Genomic DNA, 24664 nt, shown 5'->3' on the forward strand with positions numbered 1-24664 from the left:
GTACCAGATACAGGTTGAATATCACAGATGGTGGCACTAATAAGAGCCTGAAGTGAAACATAGTATCTGACCAGTAACAAGTTCTACATGATGTCAGAACTCAGGCTCTGCACTTCACAGCTCGGTGAGGTTTTTGAGCACCTTTGCGTGACAACAAGTTGTCCCCATTCGTCTGGCTGATCGGGAAACATTTGCAAATGTTTTGTTGTCTGAGTGAAGGGAAAGGCTGTTCAATTAAGGTGACTCAATGTACATTGAAAGATGAGCCGATTATAATACGTGCCGCTTTGATGTCCTATAAGCCAAACACCCACGAGTCCAAATGTGTACTTTACAATTCCAAATCTGACTACTGTGATGTAGAGTGAGGAAAACAGAACCAGACAGTCTGTGCCCCGGTCCGCTCAGCAGAAACGCATTCATCACACCTTTTTATCAGCACCAGAATTACCATCCATCCCTTCCTCGGAATTGCGTTGTGAAAGCCGAACACCGTAAAGCCGAACACCGTAAAGCCGAACACTGTAAAGCCGAACACCGTAAAGCCAAACACCGTAAAGCCGAACACCGTAAAGCCGAACACCGTAAAGCCGAACACCGTAAAGCCGAACACCGTAAAGCCGAACACCGTAAAGCCGAACACCGTAAAGCCGAACACCGTAAAGCCGAACACCGTAAAGCCGAACACCGTAAAGCCGAACACCGTAAAGCCGAACACTGTAAAGCCGAACACCGTAAAGCCGAACACCGAAAAGCCGAACACTGTAAAGCCGAACACCGTAAAGCCGAACACCGTAAAGCCGAACACTGTAAAGCCGAACACTTTCACGTTGTGAAAGCCGAACACTGTAAAGCCGAACACTGTAAGATGTTATTTTTTGTTGGCACTAGAACAAACTTTCACCTGACCCACATTTTGATTTATAAACGTACCGTTTATGGATTGTTTAAACAACAACATTAATCGTGTGACGGAGGGGGTGCAGGGTGCCGAGGGGCTAGGGGAAGTGCCGAGGGGCTAGGGGAAGTGCCTACGGCCTAGGGGAAGTGCCTACGGCCTAGGGAAAGTGCCTACGGCCTAGGGAAAGTGCCTAGGGGAAGTGCCTAGGACCTAGGGGAAGTGCCTAGGGCATAGGGGAAGTGCCTAGGGCCTAGGGGAAGTGCCTAGGGCCTAGGGGAAGTGCCTAGGGGCTAAGGGGTTCGATTTAGGGTTGTGCATACGACTGCCTTGTCTTTAAACACACCAACACTAGTTCTGCGTAACCTCTTTTAACCTCCACTAGCCTGGAACAGCCTTTACACCCCCCCCCCAGAGCCAATCATATCGCTCATTTCCCTGTCACTCCCCACTGGGGGTGTCTTTGTGTGTGTGTCTCCCAGTGGGGGGTGCAGATGTTTCCTGGGTGGAAGTTCGATCTCGTGCCGAGGAGGCCAATCCTAGTGTAGTGTATTGTGTATTGTGTGTGTGTGTGTGTGTCTGTGTGTGTGTGTGTGTGTGTGTGTGTGATACCTTGCCCTCCCACTCCAGCAGTAGTGTGTGTAACTCTCCCTCCTTGGCGTAGGCTCTGGCTGTGTGTCCTAAGGCATTGGTCTGCAGGGGGTTGGCACCTGCACAGAGAGAGTGAGAGGTTAGGGGGGTCAAAGGTTAGGGGTCAGACTGCAGCATTTGGACCGCTCAACAGGGTAGAAAGAGGGGTCATATATGTGATGCCTAAAATGCACATTCTGACCACTCTACACACACATCCCTGCCTACTGCACCATCTCCTCAAACACAACAGGTACCAAACACACAGCAGGTACCAAACACACAGCAGGTACCAAACACACAGCAGGTATTATATTAACACACAGCAGGCATTATATTAACACACAGCAGGTAGTAGTAACACAGTAGGTTATTATCCCTATATCACAGTAGGTTATTATCCCTATATCACAGTAGGTTACTACCCCTATATCACAGTAGGTTACTACCCCTATATCACAGTAGGTTACTACCCCTATATTACAGTAGGTTACTATATCACAGTAGGTTATTACCCCTATATCACAGTAGGTTACCACCCCTATATTACAGTAGGTTACTATATCACAGTAGGTTATTACCCCTATATCACAGTAGGTTATTACCCCTATATCACAGTAGGTTACTACCCCTATATCACAGTAGGTTACTACCCCTATATCACAGTAGGTTACTACCCCTATATTACAGTAGGTTACTATATCACAGTAGGTTATTACCCCTATATTACAGTAGATAATTACCCCTATATTATAGTAGGTTACTACCCCTATATTACAGTAGGTTACTACCCCTATATTACAGTAGGTTACTACCCCTATATTACAGTTGGTTACTATATCACAGTAGGTTAATACCCCTATATCACAGTAGGTTATTACCCCTCTATTACAGTAGATAATTACCCCTATATTATAGTAGGTTACTACCCCTATATTACAGTAGGTTACTACCCCTATATTACAGTAGGTTACTACCCCTATATTACAGTAGGTTACTACCCCTATATCACAGTAGGTTATTACCCCTATATTACAGTAGGTTACTATATCACAGCAGGTTATTACCCCTATATTACAGTAGGTTACTATATCACAGCAGGTTATTACCCCTATATTACAGTAGGTTACTATATCACAGTAGGTTACTACCCCTATATCACAGTAGGTTATTACCCCTATATCACAGTAGGTTACTACCCCTATATCACAGTAGGTTACTACCCCTATATCACAGTAGGTTACTACCCCTATATTACAGTAGGTTACTATATCACAGTAGGTTATTACCCCTATATCACAGTAGGTTACCACCCCTATATCACAGTAGGTTATTACCCCTCTATTACAGTAGATAATTACCCCTATATTATAGTAGGTTACTACCCCTATATTACAGTAGGTTACTACCCCTATATCACAGTAGGTTATTACCCCTATATTACAGTAGGTTACTATATCACAGCAGGTTATTACCCCTATATTACAGTAGGTTACTATATCACAGCAGGTTATTACCCCTATATTACAGTAGGTTACTATATCACAGCAGGTTACTACCCCTATATTACAGTAGGTTACTATATCACAGTAGGTTATTACCCCTATATTACAGTAGGTTACTACCCCTATATTACAGTAGGTTACTATATCACAGTAGGTTATTACCCCTATATCACAGTAGGTTACCACCCCTATATCACAGTAGGTTATTACCCCTATATCACAGTAGGTAATTACCCCTATATCACAGTAGGTTACTACCCCTATATTACAGTAGGTTACTACCCCTATATTACAGTTGGTTACTATATCACAGTAGGTTACTACCCCTATATCACAGTAGGTTATTACCCCTATATTACAGTAGGTAATTACCCCTATATCACAGTAGGTTACTACCCCTATATTACAGTAGGTTACTATATCACAGTAGGTTATTACCCCTATATCACAGTAGGTTACCACTTCTATATCACAGTAGGTTATTACCCCTATATCACAGTAGGTAATTACCCCTATATCACAGTAGGTTACTACCCCTATATTACAGTAGGTTACTACCCCTATATTACAGTAGGTTACTACCCCTATATTACAGTTGGTTACTATATCACAGTAGGTTAATACCCCTATATCACAGTAGGTTATTACCCCTATATTACAGTAGGTAATTACCCCTATATTACAGTAGGTTACTATATCACAGTAGGTTATTACCCCTATATTACAGTAGGTTATTACCCCTATATCACAGTAGGTTACTACCCCTATATCACAGTAGGTTACTACCCCTATATCACAGTAGGTTACTACCCCTATATCACAGTAGGTTACTACCCCTATATTACAGTAGGTTATTACCCCTATATCACAGTAGGTTACTACCCCTATATTACAGTAGGTTACTATATCACAGTAGGTTATTACCCCTATATCACAGTAGGTTACCACCCCTATATCACAGTAGGTTATTACCCCTATATTACAGTAGGTTACTACCCCTATATCACAGTAGGTTACTACCCCTACAGTAGGTTACTATATCACAGTAGGTTTTTACCCCTATATTACAGTAGGTTATTACCCCTATATCACAGCAGGTTATTACCCCTATATCACAGCAGGTTATTACCCCTATATCACAGCAGGTTACTATATCACAGCAGGTTATTACCCCTATATTACACACACACACTAAAGGGCTGAGGTAACCTCATGAGAGATAGCACGTGTTACAGTGTGTGTGTCAGTGATTGAGTGTGTGTGTCAGTGATTGAATGTGTGTGTGAGTCAATGATTGAGAATGCGCGTGTGTGAGTGTAGGTGTCAGTGAGTCAACAAAACTAAGGAGATGATTGTGGACTTCAGGAAACAGCAGAGGGAACACCCCCCTATCCACATCGATGGAACAGTAGTGGAGAGGGTAGCAAGTTTTAAGTTCCTCGGCATACACATCACAGACAAACTGAATTGGTCCACTCACACAGACAGCATCGTGAAGAAGGCGCAGCAGCGCCTCTTCAACCTCAGGAGGCTGAAGAAATTCGGCTTGTCACCAAAAGCACTCACAAACTTCTACAGATGCACAATCGAGAGCATCCTGGCGGGCTGTATCACCGCCTGGTATGGCAACTGCACCGCCCTCAACCGTAAGACTCTCCAGAGGGTAGTGAGGTCTGCACAACGCATCACCGGGGGCAAACTACCTGCCCTCCAGGACACCTACACCACCCGATGTCACAGGAAGGCCATAAAGATCATCAAGGACATCAACCACCCGAGCCACTGCCTGTTCACCCCGCTATCATCCAGAAGGCGAGGTCAGTACAGGTGCATCAAAGCTGGGACCGAGAGACTGAAAAACAGCTTCTATCTCAAGGCCATCAGACTGTTAAACAGCCACCACTAACACTGAGTGGCTGCTGCCAACACACTGACACTGACTCAACTCCAGCCACTTTAATAATGGGAATTGATGGGAAATGATGTAAATATATCACTAGCCAACTTTAAACAATGCTACCTTATATAAATGTTACTTACCCTACATTATTCATCTAGTACGCATACGGATATACTGTACTCTATAGCATCGACGGTATCCTTATGTAATACATGTATCACTAGCCACTTTATACTATACTATGCCACTTTGTTTACATACTCATCTCATTTGTACATACTGTACCCGATACCATCTACTGTATCTTGCCTATGCTGCTCTGTACCATCACTCATTCATATATCCTTATGTACATATTCTTTATCCCCTTACACTGTGTACAAGACAGTAGTTTTGGAATTGTTAGTTAGATTACTTGTTATTACTGCATTGTCGGAACTAGAAGCACAAGCATTTCGCTACACTCGCATTAACATCTGCTAACCATGTGTATGTGACAAATAAAATTTGATTTGATTTGATTTGATTTGATTGAGAATGTGCGTGTGAGAGTGTAGGTGTCAGTGAGTCAATGATTGAGAATGTGCGTGTGAGAGTGTGTGTCGGGGATACAGAGTGTTTAATGGCAGTGTGGGGTGCCGGTGGTGTTGTCTGTAAGGGTGGTTAGCATTGCCTTATGCCCTGACCTGCACTCTTAACTCAGTGTCACACACACACACACACACACCTCTGTAGCGATCCCGCATGGTGTGTTTTGCGATGCTGTGTGTGTGTGTCTGTGTGTGTGTGTGTATGGTCGTAGTGTTGCTGTGAGCGAAGACCAGTGAGAGTAATCGCCATGGTGATTATTGATAAAAACCTAAACACCTGCCCTGCTCCCAAACCAATGATCCAAACCCCAAACATAAAAGGACAAAAGCAATATACCAGCTGACAACACACCCACACACACTCACAGCTCCCCTCACCTGCCTCACACACACTCTGTCCCCCCCGTTCTGTTTCCAACATAATAAATAGCCATCATTTAGGCCTTTAATATCAGCCCAACCCTCTGGGCCAAGGATCAACCCTAACGACCACTAATCCTCAGAGAGAGAGATAGAGGGGGGAGATGGGATAGAGCGAGGGGAGACAGGGAGGGGGGTAGGAGAAGAGGGGAGAGTGGGGGAAGAGAGAGAGGGGAGAGAGAAAGAAGGGGAGAGAGGGGGAGAGAAGGAGAGAGGGAGAGAGAAAGAAGGGGAGAGAGGGGGGAGAGAAAGGGGAGAGTGGGGGGAGAGGGGTTGAGAAAGAGGGGAGTGTGGGGGGGGAGAGGGTGGGAGAGAGAAAAAGAGGGGAGAGTGGGGGGAGAGAGAGGGTTGAGAGAGAAATAATGGAGTGAGGGGAGACGGGAGGGGTAGGAAAGAAGGGAGTGGGGGGAGGAGGGGAGAGTGGGGGGAGAGAGAGTGGGGGATGGAAGAGAACGGGAGAGAGGGGGTAGAGAAGGGGGAGAGTGAGGGGGAGATGAATGTGGGGGAGAGAGGAGAGGGGGAGAGTAGGGGGAGAGAGAGAGAAGGGGCAGAGAGAAAGAAGGGGAGAGAGAGGGGGTAGAGAGAAAGAGGGGAGAGTAGGGGGTAGAGAGAAGAGGGGAGAGTAGGGGGAGAGAGAGAGAGGGGAGAGTAGGGGGAGGGAGAGAGAGATGGGGGGAGAGAGAAAGAGGGAGAATGAGGGAGAGAGAAAGAGGGGAGAATGGGGGGAGAGAAAGAGGGGAGAGTGGGGGGAGAGAGGGTAGAGAGAAAGAAAGAGGGAGACGGGGGAGAGCGAGGGTAAGAGAAAGAGGGGAGAGAGAGGGGGGAGAGAGAAAGAAAGGGAGAGAGGGGGAGAGAAAGAAGGGGAGAGAGAGAAAGAAGGGGAGAGAAAGAAGGGGAGAGAGAAAGAAGGGGGGAGAGAGGGGGAGAGAGAGAAAGAGGGGAGAGAGAGGGGGGAGAGAAAGAGAGAAAGGGAGGAAAAAATAAGGGGAGAGAGAAAGAGGGGAGAGTGGGGGGAGAGAGAGGGTGAGAGAGAAAGAGGGGAGATTGGGGGGAAAGAGAGTGGGGGAAAGAGTGGATAGAAAGAGGGGAGACGGGGGAGAGAGGGGGTAGAGAGAAAGAGGGGAGAGTGGGGGAAGGAAGGGAAGAGAAAGAAGGGAGAGAGGGGGAAAGAGAGAGAGAGAGAGGGAGAGAGAAAGAAGGGGAGAGAGGGGGGAGAGAGAAAGAAGGGGAGAGTGGGGGGAGAGGGGTTAGAGAGAAAGAGGGGAGTGTGGGGGGGAGAGAGTGGGGGGAGAGAGAAAAAGAGGGGAGAGTGGGGGGAGAGAGGGTTGAGAGAAATAATGGAGTAGGGGGGAGAGGGGAGACGGGGGACAGAGAAAGAGAGATGGGGGGGGGAGAGGGGAGAGTGGGGGGAGAGAGAGTGGGGGATAGAAAGAACGGGAGAGAGGGGGTAGAGAGAAAGAGGGGAGAGTAGGGGGAGATAAATATGGGGGAGAGAGAAGGGGGAGAGTAGGGGGAGAGAGAGAAGGGGAGAGAGAGAAAGAAGGGAGGGGGGTAGAGAAAGAGGGGAGAGTAGGGGGTAGAGAGAAGAGGGGAGAGTAGGGGGAGAGAGAGAGGGGAGAGTAGGGGGAGAGAGAAGGGGGAGAGAGAGATGGGGGGAGAGAGAAAGAGGGGAGAATGGGGGGAGAGAGAAAGAGGGGAGAATGGGGGGAGAGAGAAAGAGGGGAGAGTGAGAGGGGTAGAGAGAAAGAAGGGGAGACGGGGGAGAGCGAGAGGGTGAGAGAAAGAGGGGAGAGAGAGGGGGGAGAGAGAAAGAAAGGGAGAGAGGGGGAGAGAGAAAGAGGGAGAGAGAGAGGGGAAGGGAGGGGAAGGAAGGGAAGAGGGGGAGAGAGAAGGGAGAGAGAGGGGGGAGAGAGAAAGAGGGGAGAAAAATAAGGGGAGAGAGAAAGAGGGGAGAGTGGGGGGAGAGAGAGGGTAGAGAGAAAGAGGGGAGATTGGGGGGAAAGAGAGTGGGGGAAAGAGTTGGATAGAAAGAGGGGAGAGTGGGGGAAAGAGGGTGAGAAGGGGGTAGAGAGAAAGAGGGGAGAGTGGGGGGAGAGGGGGTAGAGAGAAGAGGGGGGGGAGGGAGAGAGAAAGAAAGGGAGAGAGAAAGAAGGGGAGAGAGGGGGAGAGAAAGAAGGGGAGAGAGAAAGAGAGGAAGAGGGGGAGAGAGAAAGAAGGGGAGAGAGGGGGAGAGAAAAGGGGGAGAGAGAAAGAGAGGGTGAGAGGGGGGAGGGAGAGAGAGGGGGTAGAGAGAGAGAGGGGAGAGAGAAAGAGGGGGAGAGAGAGTGGGGGATAGAAGGAACGGAGAGAGGGGGTAGAGAGAAAGAGGGGAGAGAAAGAAGGTATATTGAAAACAGACTCAATACAAGCAGTAAATTCCCTTACAAAACCACCTTTATTATTGCCTTATTAAAAATAGCTATTAGGAGTATTCTCTACCTCCCTCCCCCGTTTCCATACAGCTGGTGGGACAGGGACCCTGCGGGTCTGTGTGTGTGTGCCTGAGTGTCTTTACCCCCCTGGTCAGGGCCATGCGCCGCTCTATCACTCTCTGCCAGGCTTGTGGGGCCCTGTGTGGAGCCTGGGGGCTGGGTAGTGAGCTTCCCCAGGCAGGTTGAGGGCTGCTGGGGCAGGACCCTGCTTGAGATGGGCCTACAGGCGGTGATGGATGGAGGTGTGAGACTAAGAGCCAACTGAGGCGAAGAGAGCAAGACAACGCACAAGGGTCACACACACACACACACACAGGGAAATAAACAAACACAAGTGCAAGCACAAATACGCAGGCGCATGTACACTTTAAACGACACACGCACGCACGCACGCACGCGATTGGCTGTGATAGCAGTGCCGGTCAGGCGTGGTCGGGTCGTCTGGGTAACAACATCTTTAATGTGATTGGTTTATAATAATTGTTTCTGTTTTGAGAAATTTCTCCAGTTTTTTTATTTTTTTAAAAAACTGTATCAGGGTCAAGAAGGAGAGTGTGTGTGGAGGGGGGGGGGGGGGGTGTTATTCCATTAGGTGAGTAGAATTTGTTTAAGCACTTAGATTACTCATTCTCTCATCCTCCTCCCCCTTTCCCCTTTTGCTGTGTCTAGTTCTACTGGTCAGTTGGAGGAAGAGAGAAGAAGAGATGGAGGACCAGAACACGACAGTGGGAGTGGTGTAATCCTTCATAAACAGAACATTGTTCCTGTAACTCAATCATGACAGTGTTTGTGTGTGTGTGTGCGTGGGCTTACCTAGTAATTAAGACAGTGGTCTAAGCTTTTCGGGGTTTCTTTGGACATTTTTAAGGATGCAGATTATTTGCGAAACCTTTGCACATAGCAGTAATGATTTAGATCCATTAAATGAGGGCAGTTTAGAGACTTCCTCATACCAAATGGCAACAATCATTCTCTTTAACAATCATTCTTCAGTCCTATCTCCTTAGAAAGTCATTATTCAATATGTATACACTACCCCCCCCCCCCCACTAATAACATACTCATAGATATTCAATATGTATACACTAACCCCCCCCACTAATAACATACTCATAGATATTCAGTATGTATACACTAAACCCCCCCCCCCACTAATAACATACTCATAGATATTCAGTATGTATACACTACCCCCCCCACACTAATAACATACTCATAGATATCAGTATGTATACACTAACCCCCCCCCCCCACTAATAACATACTCATAGATATTCAATATGTATACACTAACCCCCCCCCCCACTAATAACATACTCATAGATATTCAGTATGTATACACTAACCCCCCCCACACTAATAACATACTCATAGATATTCAGTATGTATACACTAACCCCCCCCCCCCACTAATAACATACTCATAGATATTCAGTATGTATACACTACCCCCCCCACACTAATAACATACTCATAGATATTCAGTATGTATACACTAACCCCCCCCCCCACTAATAACATACTCATAGATATTCAATATGTATACACTAACCCCCCCACTAATAACATACTCATAGATATTCAATATGTATACACTAACCCCCCCCCCCACCTAATAACATACTCATAGATATTCAGTATGTATACACTAACCCCCCCACTAATAACATACTCATAGATATGCAGTATGTATACACTAACCCCCCCCCCCCCCACACTAATAACATACTCATAGATATTCAGTATGTATACACTAACCCCCCCCCACACTAATAACATACTCATAGATATTCAGTATGTATACACTAACCCCCCCCCCACTAATAACATACTCATAGATATCCAATGTATACACTAACCCCCCCCCCACACTAATAACATACTCATAGATATTCAGTATGTATACACTAACCCCCCCCCCACTAATAACATACTCATAGATATCCAATGTATACACTAACCCCCCCCCCCACACTAATAACATACTCATAGATATTCAGTATGTATACACTAACCCCCCCCCCCACTAATAACATACTCATAGATATTCAGTATGTATACACTAACCCCCCCCCCCACTAATAACATACTCATAGATATTCAATATGTATACACTAACCCCCCCCACTAATAACATACTCATAGATATTCAGTATGTATACACTAACCCCCCCCCCCCACACTAATAACATACTCATAGATATTCAGTATGTATACACTAACCCCCCCCACTAATAACATACTCATAGATATTCAATATGTATACACTAACCCCCCCACACTAATAACATACTCATAGATATCCAATGTATACACTAACCCCCCCCCCCACACTAATAACATACTCATAGATATTCAGTATGTATACACTAACCCCCCCACTAATAACATACTCATAGATATTCAGTATGTATACACTAAACCCCCCCCCCCACTAATAACATTACTCATAGATATTCAGTATGTATACACTACCCCCCCCCCACACTAATAACATACTCATAGATATTCAGTATGTATACACTACCCCCCCCCCCCCACACTAATAACATACTCATAGATATTCAGTATGTATACACTAACCCCCCCCCCACTAATAACATACTCATAGATATTCAGTATGTATACACTAACCCCCCCCACACTAATAACATACTCATAGATATTCAATATGTATACACTAACCCCCCCCACACTAATAACATACTCATAGATATTCAGTATGTATACACTAACCCCCCCCCCCCCACACTAATAACATACTCATAGATATTCAGTATGTATACACTAACCCCCCCCCCCCACTAATAACATACTCATAGATATTCAGTATGTATACACTACCCCCCCCCCCACACTAATAACATACTCATAGATATTCAGTATGTATACACTAACCCCCCCCCCACTAATAACATACTCATAGATATTTCAGTATGTATACACTACCCCCCCCCACACTAATAACATACTCATAGATATTCAGTATGTATACACTACCCCCCCCCCCCACACTAATAACATACTCATAGATATTCAGTATGTATACACTAACCCCCCCCCCCACTAATAACATACTCATAGATATTCAGTATGTATACACTAACCCCCCCCACACTAATAACATACTCATAGATATTCAGTATGTATACACTAACCCCCCCCCCCACTAATAACATACTCATAGATATTCAATATGTATACACTAACCCCCCCCACACTAATAACATACTCATAGATATTCAATATGTATACACTAACCCCCCCCACACTAATAACATACTCATAGATATTCAATGTATACACTAACCCCCCCCCCCACACTAATAACATACTCATAGATATTCAATGTATACACTAACCCCCACACTAATAACTAATAACAGTGCAGGTGCATTTATACGGAGACTTGATTACACACAGGTGGATTGTATTATCATCATTAGTCATTTAGGTCAACATTGGACCATTCAGAGATCCTCACTGAACTTCTGGAGAGCGTTTGCTGCACTGAAAGTAAAGGGGCTGAATAAGTTTGCACGCCCAATTTTTCAATTTTTGATTTGTTAAAAAAGTTTGAAATATCCAATAAATGTCGTTCCACTTCATGATTGTGTCCCACTTGTTGTTGATTCTTCACAAAAAAATACAGTTTTATATCTTTATGTTTGAAGCCTGAAATGTGGCAAAAGGTCGCAAAGTTCAAGGGGGCTGAATACTTTCGCAAGGCACTGTATCTGTGTAATCTGAGGGAAATATGTGTCCCTAATATGGCCATACATTTGGCAGGAGTTTAGGAGTGCAGCTCAGTTTCCACCTCATTTTGTGGGCAGTGAGCACATAGCCTGTCTTCTCTGAGAGCCATGTCTGCCTACGGCGGCCTTTCTCAATAACAAGGCTATGCTCACTAAGTCTGTACATAGTCAAAGCTTTCCTTAAATTTGGGTCAGTCACAGTGGTCAGGTATTCTGCCACTGTGTACTCTCTGTTTAGGGCCAAATAGCATTCTAGTTTGCTCTGTTTTTTTGGTTAATTCTTTTCAGTGTCAAGTAATGGTCTTTTTGTTTTCTCATGATTTGGTTGGGTCTAATCTCACAGTTTCTCTCTATTTCTTGTGGTGTTGCCCCAGGACAGGTTCTGTGCAAGGGTCAGAGATCAATTAGGTCTGGAGGGAGGTTGGGGCTTACTTGTTTAAAACCCACTGGTGTGTAGAGGGGCCGCAGGAGGGGGTAGATGTTCTGCCCTGGGGTAGTGTGTTCGGCAGAGGGACCCGAGTCTCAGACAGGTGTGAGGCAGAAACCCAATCAGTCACTTGAAGTACACCTCAAGGACATGATGTGCGTGGATGCGTGTGCACGGGCGCGTGTCAGAGTGTGTATGCATGACTCACCTTTCTCCAGCAGCATGCGTACAGCGAGTGGGTCGTCGGCCAGCGTTGCGTAGTGTAGGGCTGTGCAACCACGGAAACCAGCCCTGCTACTTAGCCTGCTACTAAATTCATCCTCCCTGGAAACTAACACTGACAGACAGACACAGACAGACAGAGACAGACAGACAGACACAGACAGACAGTGAAGGAGAGAGATAAGTAATGAAAGGAGAGAGATTAATAAATCAGTTGTATTTTTATCTTCTCCATTCATGTAAAATTCTGAGAATCAAACTAATTTCTACATTAGAGAGAATCCATGGTGTTTCTACTAAAAAGAAAAGCAATGGCCCCGATGTGTTCAACAACACTATCATGTATAGTAATGATACACACTTCTTTATTACACAAACAGCCCTCTTCTCTCTCTCCCCCCCTACCCCTCTCTCTCTCCCCAGCCCTTCTTTACCTCTCTCTCTACCCAGCCCTTCTTTACCTCTCTCTCTCCCCCTACCCCTCTCTCTCTCCCCAGCCCTTCTTTACCGCTCTCTCTCCCCCTAGCCCTCTCTCTCTCCCCCTACCCCTCTCTCTCTACCCAGCCCTTCTTTACCTCTCTCTATCCATCCCATCTTTCTCTCCCTCCATCTCTCTACTCAGCCCTTCTCCCCCTCCCTCCCTCTCTCTTTCTACCCAGTACTTAGTTTTCTCCTTCCGACCACCACTTGTCATCCTCCCTGGCTCTCTTTTCCCCGACACTCACTCTCTCCCTCTCATTGTCTGCCTTCATCTCTTTCCCTGGAACTTTGTCTCTTCATCCCCTCCCTCCATCACCGAATCCCCCTCTCCCTCCCCATCTCTCCCTGACAGGCTGGCCGGCGTGTGTATGGATGTCTGAGAGGGATAATCACAGCAAACTCAATAAAGCGTCACGGCAGGCCAGCCTAGCCCATCTATCAGCGTGCGTCTGGGAAATGCTTCCCCGCGCAACGCCGCCCCGCGTGGACCCGAAGGCTGACAGCTATATAAATGTGTGCAATATACATATCACATATAAATATGTCTGCAGAGCCAGCAGAGGCTGAGGGTCTGGGTGTGTGTGTGTGTGTGTGTGTGTGTGTGTGTGTGTGTGTGTGTGTTTCTCCATAGAAAACAAATAAAACAACGCCTCCACCAGAAAATAAATACAGAAAATAAATAAAATAAATAAAAATGGGGAACAAATGAAACTCTTACATATATGCAAATATGAGAGGAGCTCATAATGTCTGTCTACAGTTAGATTAATTCTATGTAATAACAAACTAACGACCAGGGGCCCACTGTGGGTCTATCTAACAAACTAACGACCAGGGCCCACTGTGGGTCTGTCCATCTAACAAACTAACGACCAGGGCCCAGTGTGGGTCTGTCCTGTCTAACAAACTAACGACCAGGGCCCAGTGTGGATCTGTCTATCTAACAAACTAACGACCAGGGCCCACTGTGGATCTGTCTATCTAACAAACTAACGACCAGGGCCTAGTGTGGGTCTGTCTGTCTAACAAACAAACGACCAGGGCCCACTGTGGTCTGTCTGTCTAACAAACTAACGACCAGGCCCACTGTGGGTCTGTCTATCTAACAAACTAACGACCAGGGCCCAGTGTGGGTCTGTCTAACAAACTAACGACCAGGGCCCAGTGTGGGTCTGTCTAACAAACTAACGACCAGGGCCCAGTGTGGGTCTGTCCTATCTAACAAACTAACGACCAGGGCCCACTGTGGGTCTGTCTGTCTAACAAACTAACGACCAGGGCCCACTGTGGGTCTGTCTGTCTAACAAACTAACGACCAGGGCCCACTGTGGGTCTGTCTATCTAACAAACTAACGACCAGGGCCCACTGTGGGTCTGTCTGTCTAACAAACTAACGACCAGGGCCCACTGTGGGTGGGTCTGTCTATCTAACAAACTAACGACCAGGGCTCACTGTGGGTGGGTCTGTCTGTCTAACAAACTAACGACCAGGGCCCAGTGTGGGTCTGGTCTGTCTAACAAACTAACGACCAGGGCCCAGTGTGGGTCTGTCTGGTCAAACAAACGACCAGGGCCCACTGTGGGTCTGTCTGTCTAACAAACTAACAACCAGGGCCCACTGTGGGTCTGTCTATCTAACAAACTAACGACCGGGGACCACTGTGGGTCTGGTCTATCTAACAAACTAACGACCAGGGCCCACTGTGGGTCCTGTCTGTCTAACAACTAACGACCTGGGCCCACTGTGGGTGGGTCTGTCTGTCTAACAAACTAACGACCAGGGCCCAGTGTGGGTCTGTCTGTCTAACAAACTAACGACCAGGGCCCAGTGTGGGTGGGTCTGTCAGTCTAACAACCTAACGACCAGGGCCCAGTGTGGGTGGGTCTGTCTGTCTAACAAACTAACGGACCAGGGCCCAGTGTGGGTGGGTCTGTCTGTCTAACAAACTAACGACCAGGGCCCAGTGTGGGTCTGTCTATCTAACAAACTAACGACCAGGGCCCAGTGTGGGTCTGTCTATCTAACCAAACTAACGACCAGGGCCCAGTGTGGGTCTGTCTATCTAATAAACTAACGACCAGGGCCCAGTGTGGGTCTGTCTATCTAACAAACTAACGACCAGGGCCTAGTGTGGGTCTGTCTGTCTAACAAACTAACGACCAGGGCCCAGTGTGGGTCTGTCTGTCTGTCTGCAACATCATTTGTCTCTGAGTTGGGGGGGTTAGGAGGATGCTCCAGTTTGTCTCTGAGTTGGGGGGGTTGGAGGATAGATGATGATGTCATAGGTTACCTTCCAGTGAGTGAATGCCCTTCTCTCTGGACGTGTCATAGACGTTGTTGAAGTCATCTCCTGCGTTAGGATCAGCCCCAGACTCCAGCAGAACCTTCACCACGCTGGAAAACACAAACACACACATTCAGTAAAACAACAAGGGTGTGTGTGCCATCTGACAATGGACTCCAGCCATATCAGCTAACTGTGATATGACCAGCGACCTCCCTGGCTGAGGACCAGCGACCTCCCTGGCTGAGGGACCAGCGACCTCCCTGGCTGAGGACCAGCGACCTCCCTGGCTGAGGACCAGGCGTGGCTGAGGACCAGCGACCTCCCTGGCTGAGGACCAGCGACCTCCCTGGCTAAGGACCAGCGACCCCTCCTCCCCTCCACTGCTCAGACTGATCTACTGCTAGTCTTGCCTCAACAATTCCATTTTTGTTACATCTCATCTTATTGACACTTGTCTATTGTAAATGTTATTGGAATTCCCATTAGAACTATTTAACCATCTCTAAATATCCCACAACCCTCCAGGCCACAGGTTGGCCACACAGGGGTGGGGAGTACCCATGGGAACCATGGGAAATGGACAGGGTAGACTCCATCCCCCTTATCCCCCCAGTGTCCCCAAACTGGCGAGGGTGCTAGGGGACATTTTCCGGCGTTGTGTGAACTCCTTCAGTGGAGCGACCGACCCGGCAGTCAACACGCGCCAAAAGACACACTACTCCATGGCAACGGCGTTCACTGTGACCCCAGCGACATTCCAGGTACCGTCACTCAGTCTACACCCTCCGCCACCCCATTGACGCACCAGGACCCCCCATCCCACACCCCACCAGACCCCCCCGTCCCATCCCACACCCCACCAGACCCCCATCCCACACCCCACCAGACCCCCCGTCCCATCCCCACCAGACCCCCCCGTCCCCACCCCCACCAGACCCCCCGTCCCACCCCCACCAGACCCCCCCCGTCCCACCCCCACCTGATGAATAAGGGCTGTGACACAGACACACTACAAAACAGCCAACATCTGGCCCGTGTTGTTTTGTGGTGTACTCCACACTGAGGTTCTCTCGAAGCTAGCCTGGTCCCAGATCAGTTTTGCTGCAGCATGACAATAGTAGTCAGAGGAGTTAGCTACTGCAGATATAGATCTGGGGCCAGGCTAACCTGATAGCTTCTTCACATATAGATCTGGGACCAGGCTAACCTGATAGCTTCTTCACATAGAGATCTGGGACCAGGCTAACCTGACAGCTTCTTCACATATAGATCTGGGACCAGGCTAACCTGATAGCTTCTTCACATGAGAGATCTGGGGCCAGGCTAACCTGATAGCTTCTTCACATAGAGATCTGGGACCAGGCTAACCTGATAGGCTTCTTCACATAGAGATCTGGGACCAGGCTAACCTGATAGCTTCTTCACATAGAGATCTGGGGCCAGGCTAACCGATAGCTTCTTCACATAGAGATCTGGGGCCAGGCTAACCTGATAGCTTCTTCACATATAGATCTGGGCCATGATAACCTGATAGCTTCTTCACATAGAGATCTGGGGCCAGGCTAACCTGATAGCTTCTTCACATAGAGATCTGGGACCAGGCTAACCTGATAGCTTCTTCACATAGAGATCTGGGACCAGGCTAACCTGATAGCTTCTTCACATAGAGATCTGGGGCCAGGCTAACCTGATAGCTTCTTCACATAGAGATCTGGGGCCAGGCTAACCTGATAGCTTCTTCACATATAGATCTGGGGCCATGATAACCTGATAGCTTCTTCACATAGAGATCTGGGGCCAGGCTAACCTGATAGCTTCTTCACATAGAGATCTGGGGCCAGGCTAACCTGATAGCTTCTTCACATATAGATCTGGGGCCAGGCTAACCTGATAGCTTCTTCACATAGAGATCTGGGACCAGGCTAACCTGATAGCTTCTTCACATAGAGATCTGGGGCCATGATAACCTGATAGCTTCTTCACATAGAGATCTGGGGCCAGGCTAACCTGATAGCTTCTTCACATAGAGATCTGGGGCCAGGCTAACCTGATAGCTTCTTCACATAGAGATCTGGGGCCAGGCTAACCTGATAGCTTCTTCACATAGAGATCTGGGGCCAGGCTAACCTGATAGCTTCTTCACATAGAGATCTGGGACCAGGCTAACCTGATAGCTTCTTCACATAGAGATCTGGGACCAGGCTAACCTGATAGCTTCTTCACATAGAGATCTGGGGCCAGGCTAACCTGATAGCTTCTTCACATAGAGATCTGGGGCCAGGCTAACCTGATAGCTTCTTCACATAGAGATCTGGGGCCAGGCTAACCTGATAGCTTCTTCACATAGAGATCTGGGGCCAGGCTAACCTGATAGCTTCTTCACATAGAGATCTGGGGCCAGGCTAACCTGATAGCTTCTTCACATAGAGATCTGGGGCCAGGCTAACCTGATAGCTTCTTCACATAGAGATCTGGGGCCATGATAACCTGATAGCTTCTTCACATAGAGATCTGGGGCCAGGCTAACCTGATAGCTTCTTCACATAGAGATCTGGGGCCAGGCTAACCTGATAGCTTCTTCACATAGAGATCTGGGACCAGGCTAACCTGATAGCTTCTTCACATAGAGATCTGGGGCCAGGCTAACCTGATAGCTTCTTCACATAGAGATCTGGGGCCATGATAACCTGATAGCTTCTTCACATAGAGATCTGGGGCCAGGCTAACCTGACAGCTTCTTCACATAGAGATCTGGGGCCAGGCTAACCTGATAGCTTCTTCACATAGAGATCTGGGGCCAGGCTAACCTGATAGCTTCTTCACATATAGATCTGGAGCCAGGCTAACCTGATAGCTTCTTCACATAGAGATCTGGGACCAGGCTAACCTGATAGCTTCTTCACATAGAGATCTGGGACCAGGCTAACCTGATAGCTTCTTCACATAGAGATCTGGGACCAGGCTAACCTGATAGCTTCTTCACATAGAGATCTGGGACCAGGCTAACCTGATAGCTTCTTCACATAGAGATCTGGGGCCAGGCTAACCTGATAGCTTCTTCACATAGAGATCTGGGGCCAGGCTAACCTGATAGCTTCTTCACATAGAGATCTGGGACCAGGCTAACCTGATAGCTTCTTCACATAGAGATCTGGGGCCAGGCTAACCTGATAGCTTCTTCACATAGAGATCTGGGACCAGGCTAACCTGATAGCTTCTTCACATAGAGATCTGGGGCCAGGCTAACCTGATAGCTTCTTCACATAGAGATCTGGGGCCAGGCTAACCTGATAGCTTCTTCACATAGAGATCTGGGACCAGGCTAACCTGATAGCTTCTTCACATAGAGATCTGGGGCCAGGCTAACCTGATAGCTTCTTCACATAGAGATCTGGGACCAGGCTAACCTGATAGCTTCTTCACATAGAGATCTGGGACCAGGCTAACCTGATAGCTTCTTCACATAGAGATCTGGGGCCAGGCTAACCTGATAGCTTCTTCACATAGAGATCTGGGGCCAGGCTAACCTGATAGCTTCTTCACATAGAGATCTGGGACCAGGCTAACCTGATAGCTTCTTCACATAGAGATCTGGGACCAGGCTAACCTGATAGCTTCTTCAGAGGATGATGATATGGTTGCCAGCACCGAGGACTTGACTCAGTGAGTCTTTATGGTAAAATGGTATTGTGTTGTGTGTCTTCAGCGATAGAGAGACAGAAGTTTGTGGTGATGATCCCCTGTCCACTATCCCTGTGGGAGAGGTGGAGGCTTCTGTTTTGTGCCGGACCGTGTGACAGGACAGCACTGCTGGTAAGGAGGGGTTATTTTCTTTTGTTACTGTATCAGTTCAGCTGTGGGAGGGCAGTGACCCAAAGAGGGCCCTCTCTCGCCCCGGCAAGCACTTCTACAAACACATATCCTCAGACACAAATACGCACGCACACGCGCGCACACACACACACACACACACACACACACACACACACACACACCGGTAGGCAGGGGTATGTGGAGAAGAAGGTTCGGCTAAAAAGGGTTGATAATGGTATCGAAAAGGTAAACATGGACAGAGAGAAAGGAACAATAGAGAGAAGAGGAGGAGGAGGAGAGGAAGAGGATCTGATTATACAGCAAGTTGTGATACTCATCAGGTCATGGAACCAGTTTCTGGTTTTGAGTAATAAGTGCTGGAAAACTGACTAACTTTATTTGGGCTGTGTGTGATAGAGATGCAACACCAAATCATGGCCAACCTATGACCTCACGGAGCCTGTGTGAATATATTAGCCCTAGTGAGAGCGTATTAGCCCGAGTGAGAGCCTATTAGCCCGAGTGATAGCCTATTAGCCCGAGTGAGAGCCGATTAGCCAGAGTGAGAGCCTATTAGCCAGAGTGAGAGTGTATTAGCCCTAGTGAGGGTGTGTGAGAGCAAATTAGCCCTAATGAGAGCGTATTAGAACTAGTGAGTGTATTATCCCTAGTGAGAGCTTATTAGCCCTAGTGAGAGCTTTTTAGTCCTAGTGATAGCTTATTAGCCCTAGTGAGAGTATATTAGCCCTAGTGAGAGTATATTAGCCCTAGTGAGAGCACATTAGCCCTATATTAGCCCTCGTGAGAGCGTATTAGCCCTCGTGAGAGTGTTTGAGTGAGTTGTATTAGCCCTAATGAGAGTGATTAGAAGTATATTAGCCCAAGTGAGAGCATATTAGCCCTAGTGAGAGCGTATTAGCCCTAATGAGAGCGTATTAGCCCTCATTGGAGCGTATTAGCCGTAGTGAGAGAGTATTAGCCCTAGTGAGAGCGTATGAGTGTATTAGTCCTAGTGAGAGTTTATTAGCCCTAGTGAGAGCGTATTAGCCCTAGTGAGAGCGTATTAGCCCCAGTGAGAGTATATTAGCCCTAGTGAGAGTATATTAGCCCTAGTGAGAGTATATTAGCCCTAGTGAGAGCGTATTAGCCCTAGTGAGAGCGTATTAGCCCTAGTGAGAGCGTATTAGCCCTAGTGAGAGCGTATTAGCCCTAGTGAGAGCGTATTAGCCCTAGTGAGAGCGTATTAACCCCAGTGAGAGAGTATTAGCCCCAGTGAGAGTATATTAGCCCTAGTGAGAGTATATTAGCCCTAGTGAGAGTATATTAGCCCTAGTGAGAGTATATTAGCCCTAGTGAGAGCGTATTACCCCTAGTGAGAACGTATTAGCCCTAGTGAGAGTGTATTAGCCCTAGTGAGAGTGCATTAGCCCTAGTGAGAGTATATTAGCCCTAGTGAGAGTGTATTAGCCCTAGTGAGAGCGTATTACCCCTAGTGAGAATGTATTAGCCCTAGTGAGAGTGTAATAGCCCTAGTGAGAGGTGGGAGGATCAGGGATTCTATGGTCTCTGTCCATAGCCTGCTCAGTCATTACTTACTCCAGTACTCTCCCTCTCTATCCCTCTCCAGGCCTCTCTCTATCCCCCTCTCCAGGCCTCTCTCTATCCCTCTCCCTCTCTCTAGGCAACTCTATCCCTCTCTCCAGGCAACTCTATCCCTCTCCCTAGGCCTCTCTATCCCTCTCCCTCTCTCTATCCCTATCCCTAGGCCTCTCTATCCCTCTCTCTATCCCTCTCTCCAGGCCTCTCCATCCCTATCTCTCCAGGCCTCTCCATCCCTATCTCTCCAGGCCTCTCCATCCCTATCTCTCCAGGCCTCTCCATCCCTATCTCTCCATCCCTATCTCTCCAGGCCTCTCCATCCCTATCTCTCCAGGCCTCTCCATCCCTATCTCTCCAGGCCTCTCCATCCCTATCTCTCCAGGCCTCTCCATCCCTATCTCTCCATCCCTATCTCTCCAGGCCTCTCCATCCCTATCTCTCCAGGCCTCTCCATCCCTATCTCTCCAGGCCTCTCCATTTCTAGGAAAACTTGTATTCACATTTTTCCCAACGAGTCTCTCTGTCGGAACGGTCAACAGGTGTTCCACTCGGGCGAGCGCTCATTGTGCACGTGAATGGAGGGAGGGGAGGAAGGGATAGGGGGATGGAGAGAGAGAGAGATATGGAGAGGGAGATTGTGTGTTAAGAGTGCAAAAAGGGGGGTACCCTGCCCATTCCTTCTTTCAGCCACATCAAAGCTACTCAAATACACACACCCTCAAACCCCACCACCACCTCACACACTCAACCCCAACCACTCACACACACACTCAACCCCAACCCCTCACACACACACTCAACCCCAACACACTCAATCCTAACCCCTCATGCTCAAACTCGGTTTTTCTCACACACACACACACACACTAGGGCTGACCCCGGGGGTCAGGGGTCGACCAGTGTTGATTGGCCTATAAACTAAGAAAATATTCTGTATCAAATAATACCAAACCAGGTTGGAGAGAATTGGCGCATTGTCCATTTGCCACAACATTAGCGCATTAGGCTATAGTCCTCAGAACCAGAACAACCTTGTCGACTGCTGTTGAAGAAATAATGAACAGTTAGGACACACACTAACAAGCAATGAAAACGTGCATTGAATAAAAGAAAGTCCACACCTCTATTTTTTTGTTTTACTGAAGTGCCATAGTGCTCTACACTATGTATCACATGACCCTGCGTCAAAAGGCAGTTGGAAAGACGAGAGGATGTAGAATGTCTACACAGACTAATACACAGACTAAGTTAGCAAAACAATTGATTATAACCATTGGTAAACAACTCATGTTATTAGGTGAAGTTTATCTACATGAAAATAAAAGTTAAGAATACAATTTTTTTTAAAATCCTAAATGGTTGTAGGCTTATTTTAAATAAAATCCTAAATGGTTGTAGGCTTATTTAAATAAAATCCTAAATGGTTGTAGGCTTATTTAAATAAAATCCCAAATGGTTGTAGGCTTATTTAAATAAAATCCTAAATGGTTGTAGGCTTATTTAAATAAAATCCTAAATGGTTGTAGGCTTATTTAAATAAAATCCTAAATGGTTGTAGGCTTATTTAAATACAATCCTAAATGGTTGTAGGCTTATTTAAAAAGTGTTTTGACAGTTATGTTCTTTTCATGACAGTCTTCAACCATAACGGTCAGTTACATGGTGTATTCAATTACTGTCACAGCCCTGGTCATCATAATACGTGACTCGTTTCAGGAAACTACTTCACAGGAGAGGCATTTGAACATAAACATTTTTATTTTATTTGATCAAAATTAGTTATTTTTGGCAGAAATGCCCTTTGGAACATGTGAACATCCAGGTGCCATAATAACTTTGCACCTAAATCAACCATTTATTGGATCATTAAAACCTTCAAGGAGAGCAGTTCAATTGCTGTGAAGAATGCTTCAGGGAGCCCAAGAAAGTCCAGCAAGCGCCAGGACCGTCTCCTAAAGTTGATTCAGCTGCGGGATCGGGGCACCACCAGTACAGAGCTTGCTCAGGAATGGCAGCAGGCAGGTGTGAGTGCATCTGCACACACAGTGAGGCGAAGACTTTTGGAGGATGGCCTGGTGTCAAGAAAGGCAGCAAAGAAGCCACTTCTCTCCAGGAAAAACATCAGGGACAGACTGATATTCTGCAAAAGGCACAGGGATTGGACTGCTGAGGACTGGGGTAAAGTCTTTTTCTCTGATGAATCCCCTTACCGATTGTTTGGGAAATCTGGAAAAAAGCTTGTCCGGAGAAGACAAGGTGAGCGCTACCATCAGTCCTGTGTCATGTCAACAGTAAAGCATCCTGAGACCATTCATGTGTGGGGTTTCTTCTCAGCCAAGAGAGTGGGCTCACTCACAATTTTGCCTAAGAACACAGCCATGAATAAAGAATGGTACCAACACATCCTCCGAGAGCAACTTCTCCCAACCATCCAGGAGCAGTTTGGTGACGAACAATGCCTTTTCCAGCATGATGGAGCACCTTGCCATAAGGCAAAAGTGATAACTAAGTGGCTCTGGGAAGAAAACATCAATATTTTGGGTCCATGGCCAGGAAACTCCCCAGACCTTTATCCCATTGAGAACTTGTGGTCAATCCTCAAGAGGTGGGTGGACAAACAAAAACCCACAAATTCTGACAAACTCCAAGCATTGATTGTGCAAGAATGGGCTGCCATCAGTCAGGATGTGGCCCAGAAGTTAATTGACAGCATGCCAGGGCGGATTGTAGAGGTCTTGAAAAAGAAGGGTCAACACTGCAAATATTGACTCGTTGCATCAACTTCATGTTATTGTCAATAAAAGCCATTGACACTTATGAAATGCTTGTAATTATACTTCAGTATTCCATAGTAACATCTGACAAAAATATCTAAAGACACTGAAGCAGCAAACTTTGTGGAAATTAATATTTGTGTCATTCTCAAAACTTTTTGCCACTGTACATGAAATGACCAAATTGTATGCGTCACATGCTCGTAGAACAACTTGTTCCAAAATCCACTAGATGTTGGAACATTGCTGCGGGGATTTGCTTCCATTCAGCCACAAGAGCATTATTGAGGTTGGGCACTGATGTTGGGCAATTAGGCCTGGCTCGCAGTCGGCATTCCAATTCATCCCAAAGGTGTTAGATGGGGTTGAGGTCAGGGCTCTGTACAGGCCAGTCAAGTTCTTCCACACCGATTAACAAACCATTTCTGTACGGACATTGCTTTGTGCACGGGGGAATTGTCATTATGAAACAGGAAAGTTCTGTCCCAAAACTGTTGCCACAAATCGTCTAGAATGTCATCGTATGCTGAAGCATTAAGATTTACCTTCACGGGAACTAAGGGGCCAAAACCATGAAAAACAGCCCCAGACCATGATTCCTCCTCCAGAAACTCTAGTTGGCACTATGCATTTGGGCAGCGTTCTCCTGGCATCCGCCAAAACCAGATTTATCCACTGGACTGCCAGATAGTGAAGCGCGATTCATCACTCCAGAGAACGTGTGTCGGTGAGTCCAATGGCGGTGAGCTTTACACCACTCCAGCCGACGCTTGGCATTGCGCATGGTGATCTTAGGCTTGTGTGCGGCAACTCAGCCATGGAAACCCATGAAGCTCCCGGCGAACAGTTATTGTGCTATTCAATCAATCCTTATCCCAGTCTGCTGTTCCCA

General features: G+C 47.0%; 1 protein-coding gene across 2 annotated transcripts in view; it reads right to left on the minus strand.

The window, feature by feature from the left end:
* clpb (ClpB family mitochondrial disaggregase) overlaps window positions 1–24664 on the minus strand; it is an 89124-nt gene that overhangs the window by 43961 nt on the left and 20499 nt on the right. For both annotated transcript variants that reach the window (XM_090218902.1, XM_090218901.1), the window contains 3 exons: window positions 15590–15693; window positions 12805–12933; window positions 1511–1608 (listed from right to left, as the gene is read on the minus strand). In XM_090218902.1, the coding sequence (XP_090075028.1) occupies window positions 1511–1608; window positions 12805–12933; window positions 15590–15693 (331 nt within the window). The remainder of the gene's footprint in view (window positions 1–1510; window positions 1609–12804; window positions 12934–15589; window positions 15694–24664) is intronic.

This window comes from Oncorhynchus mykiss, chromosome 24, assembly GCF_057628025.1.
Source record: "Oncorhynchus mykiss isolate SJ-2025 chromosome 24, ASM5762802v1, whole genome shotgun sequence".
Taxonomy (NCBI): Eukaryota; Metazoa; Chordata; class Actinopteri; order Salmoniformes; family Salmonidae; genus Oncorhynchus; species Oncorhynchus mykiss.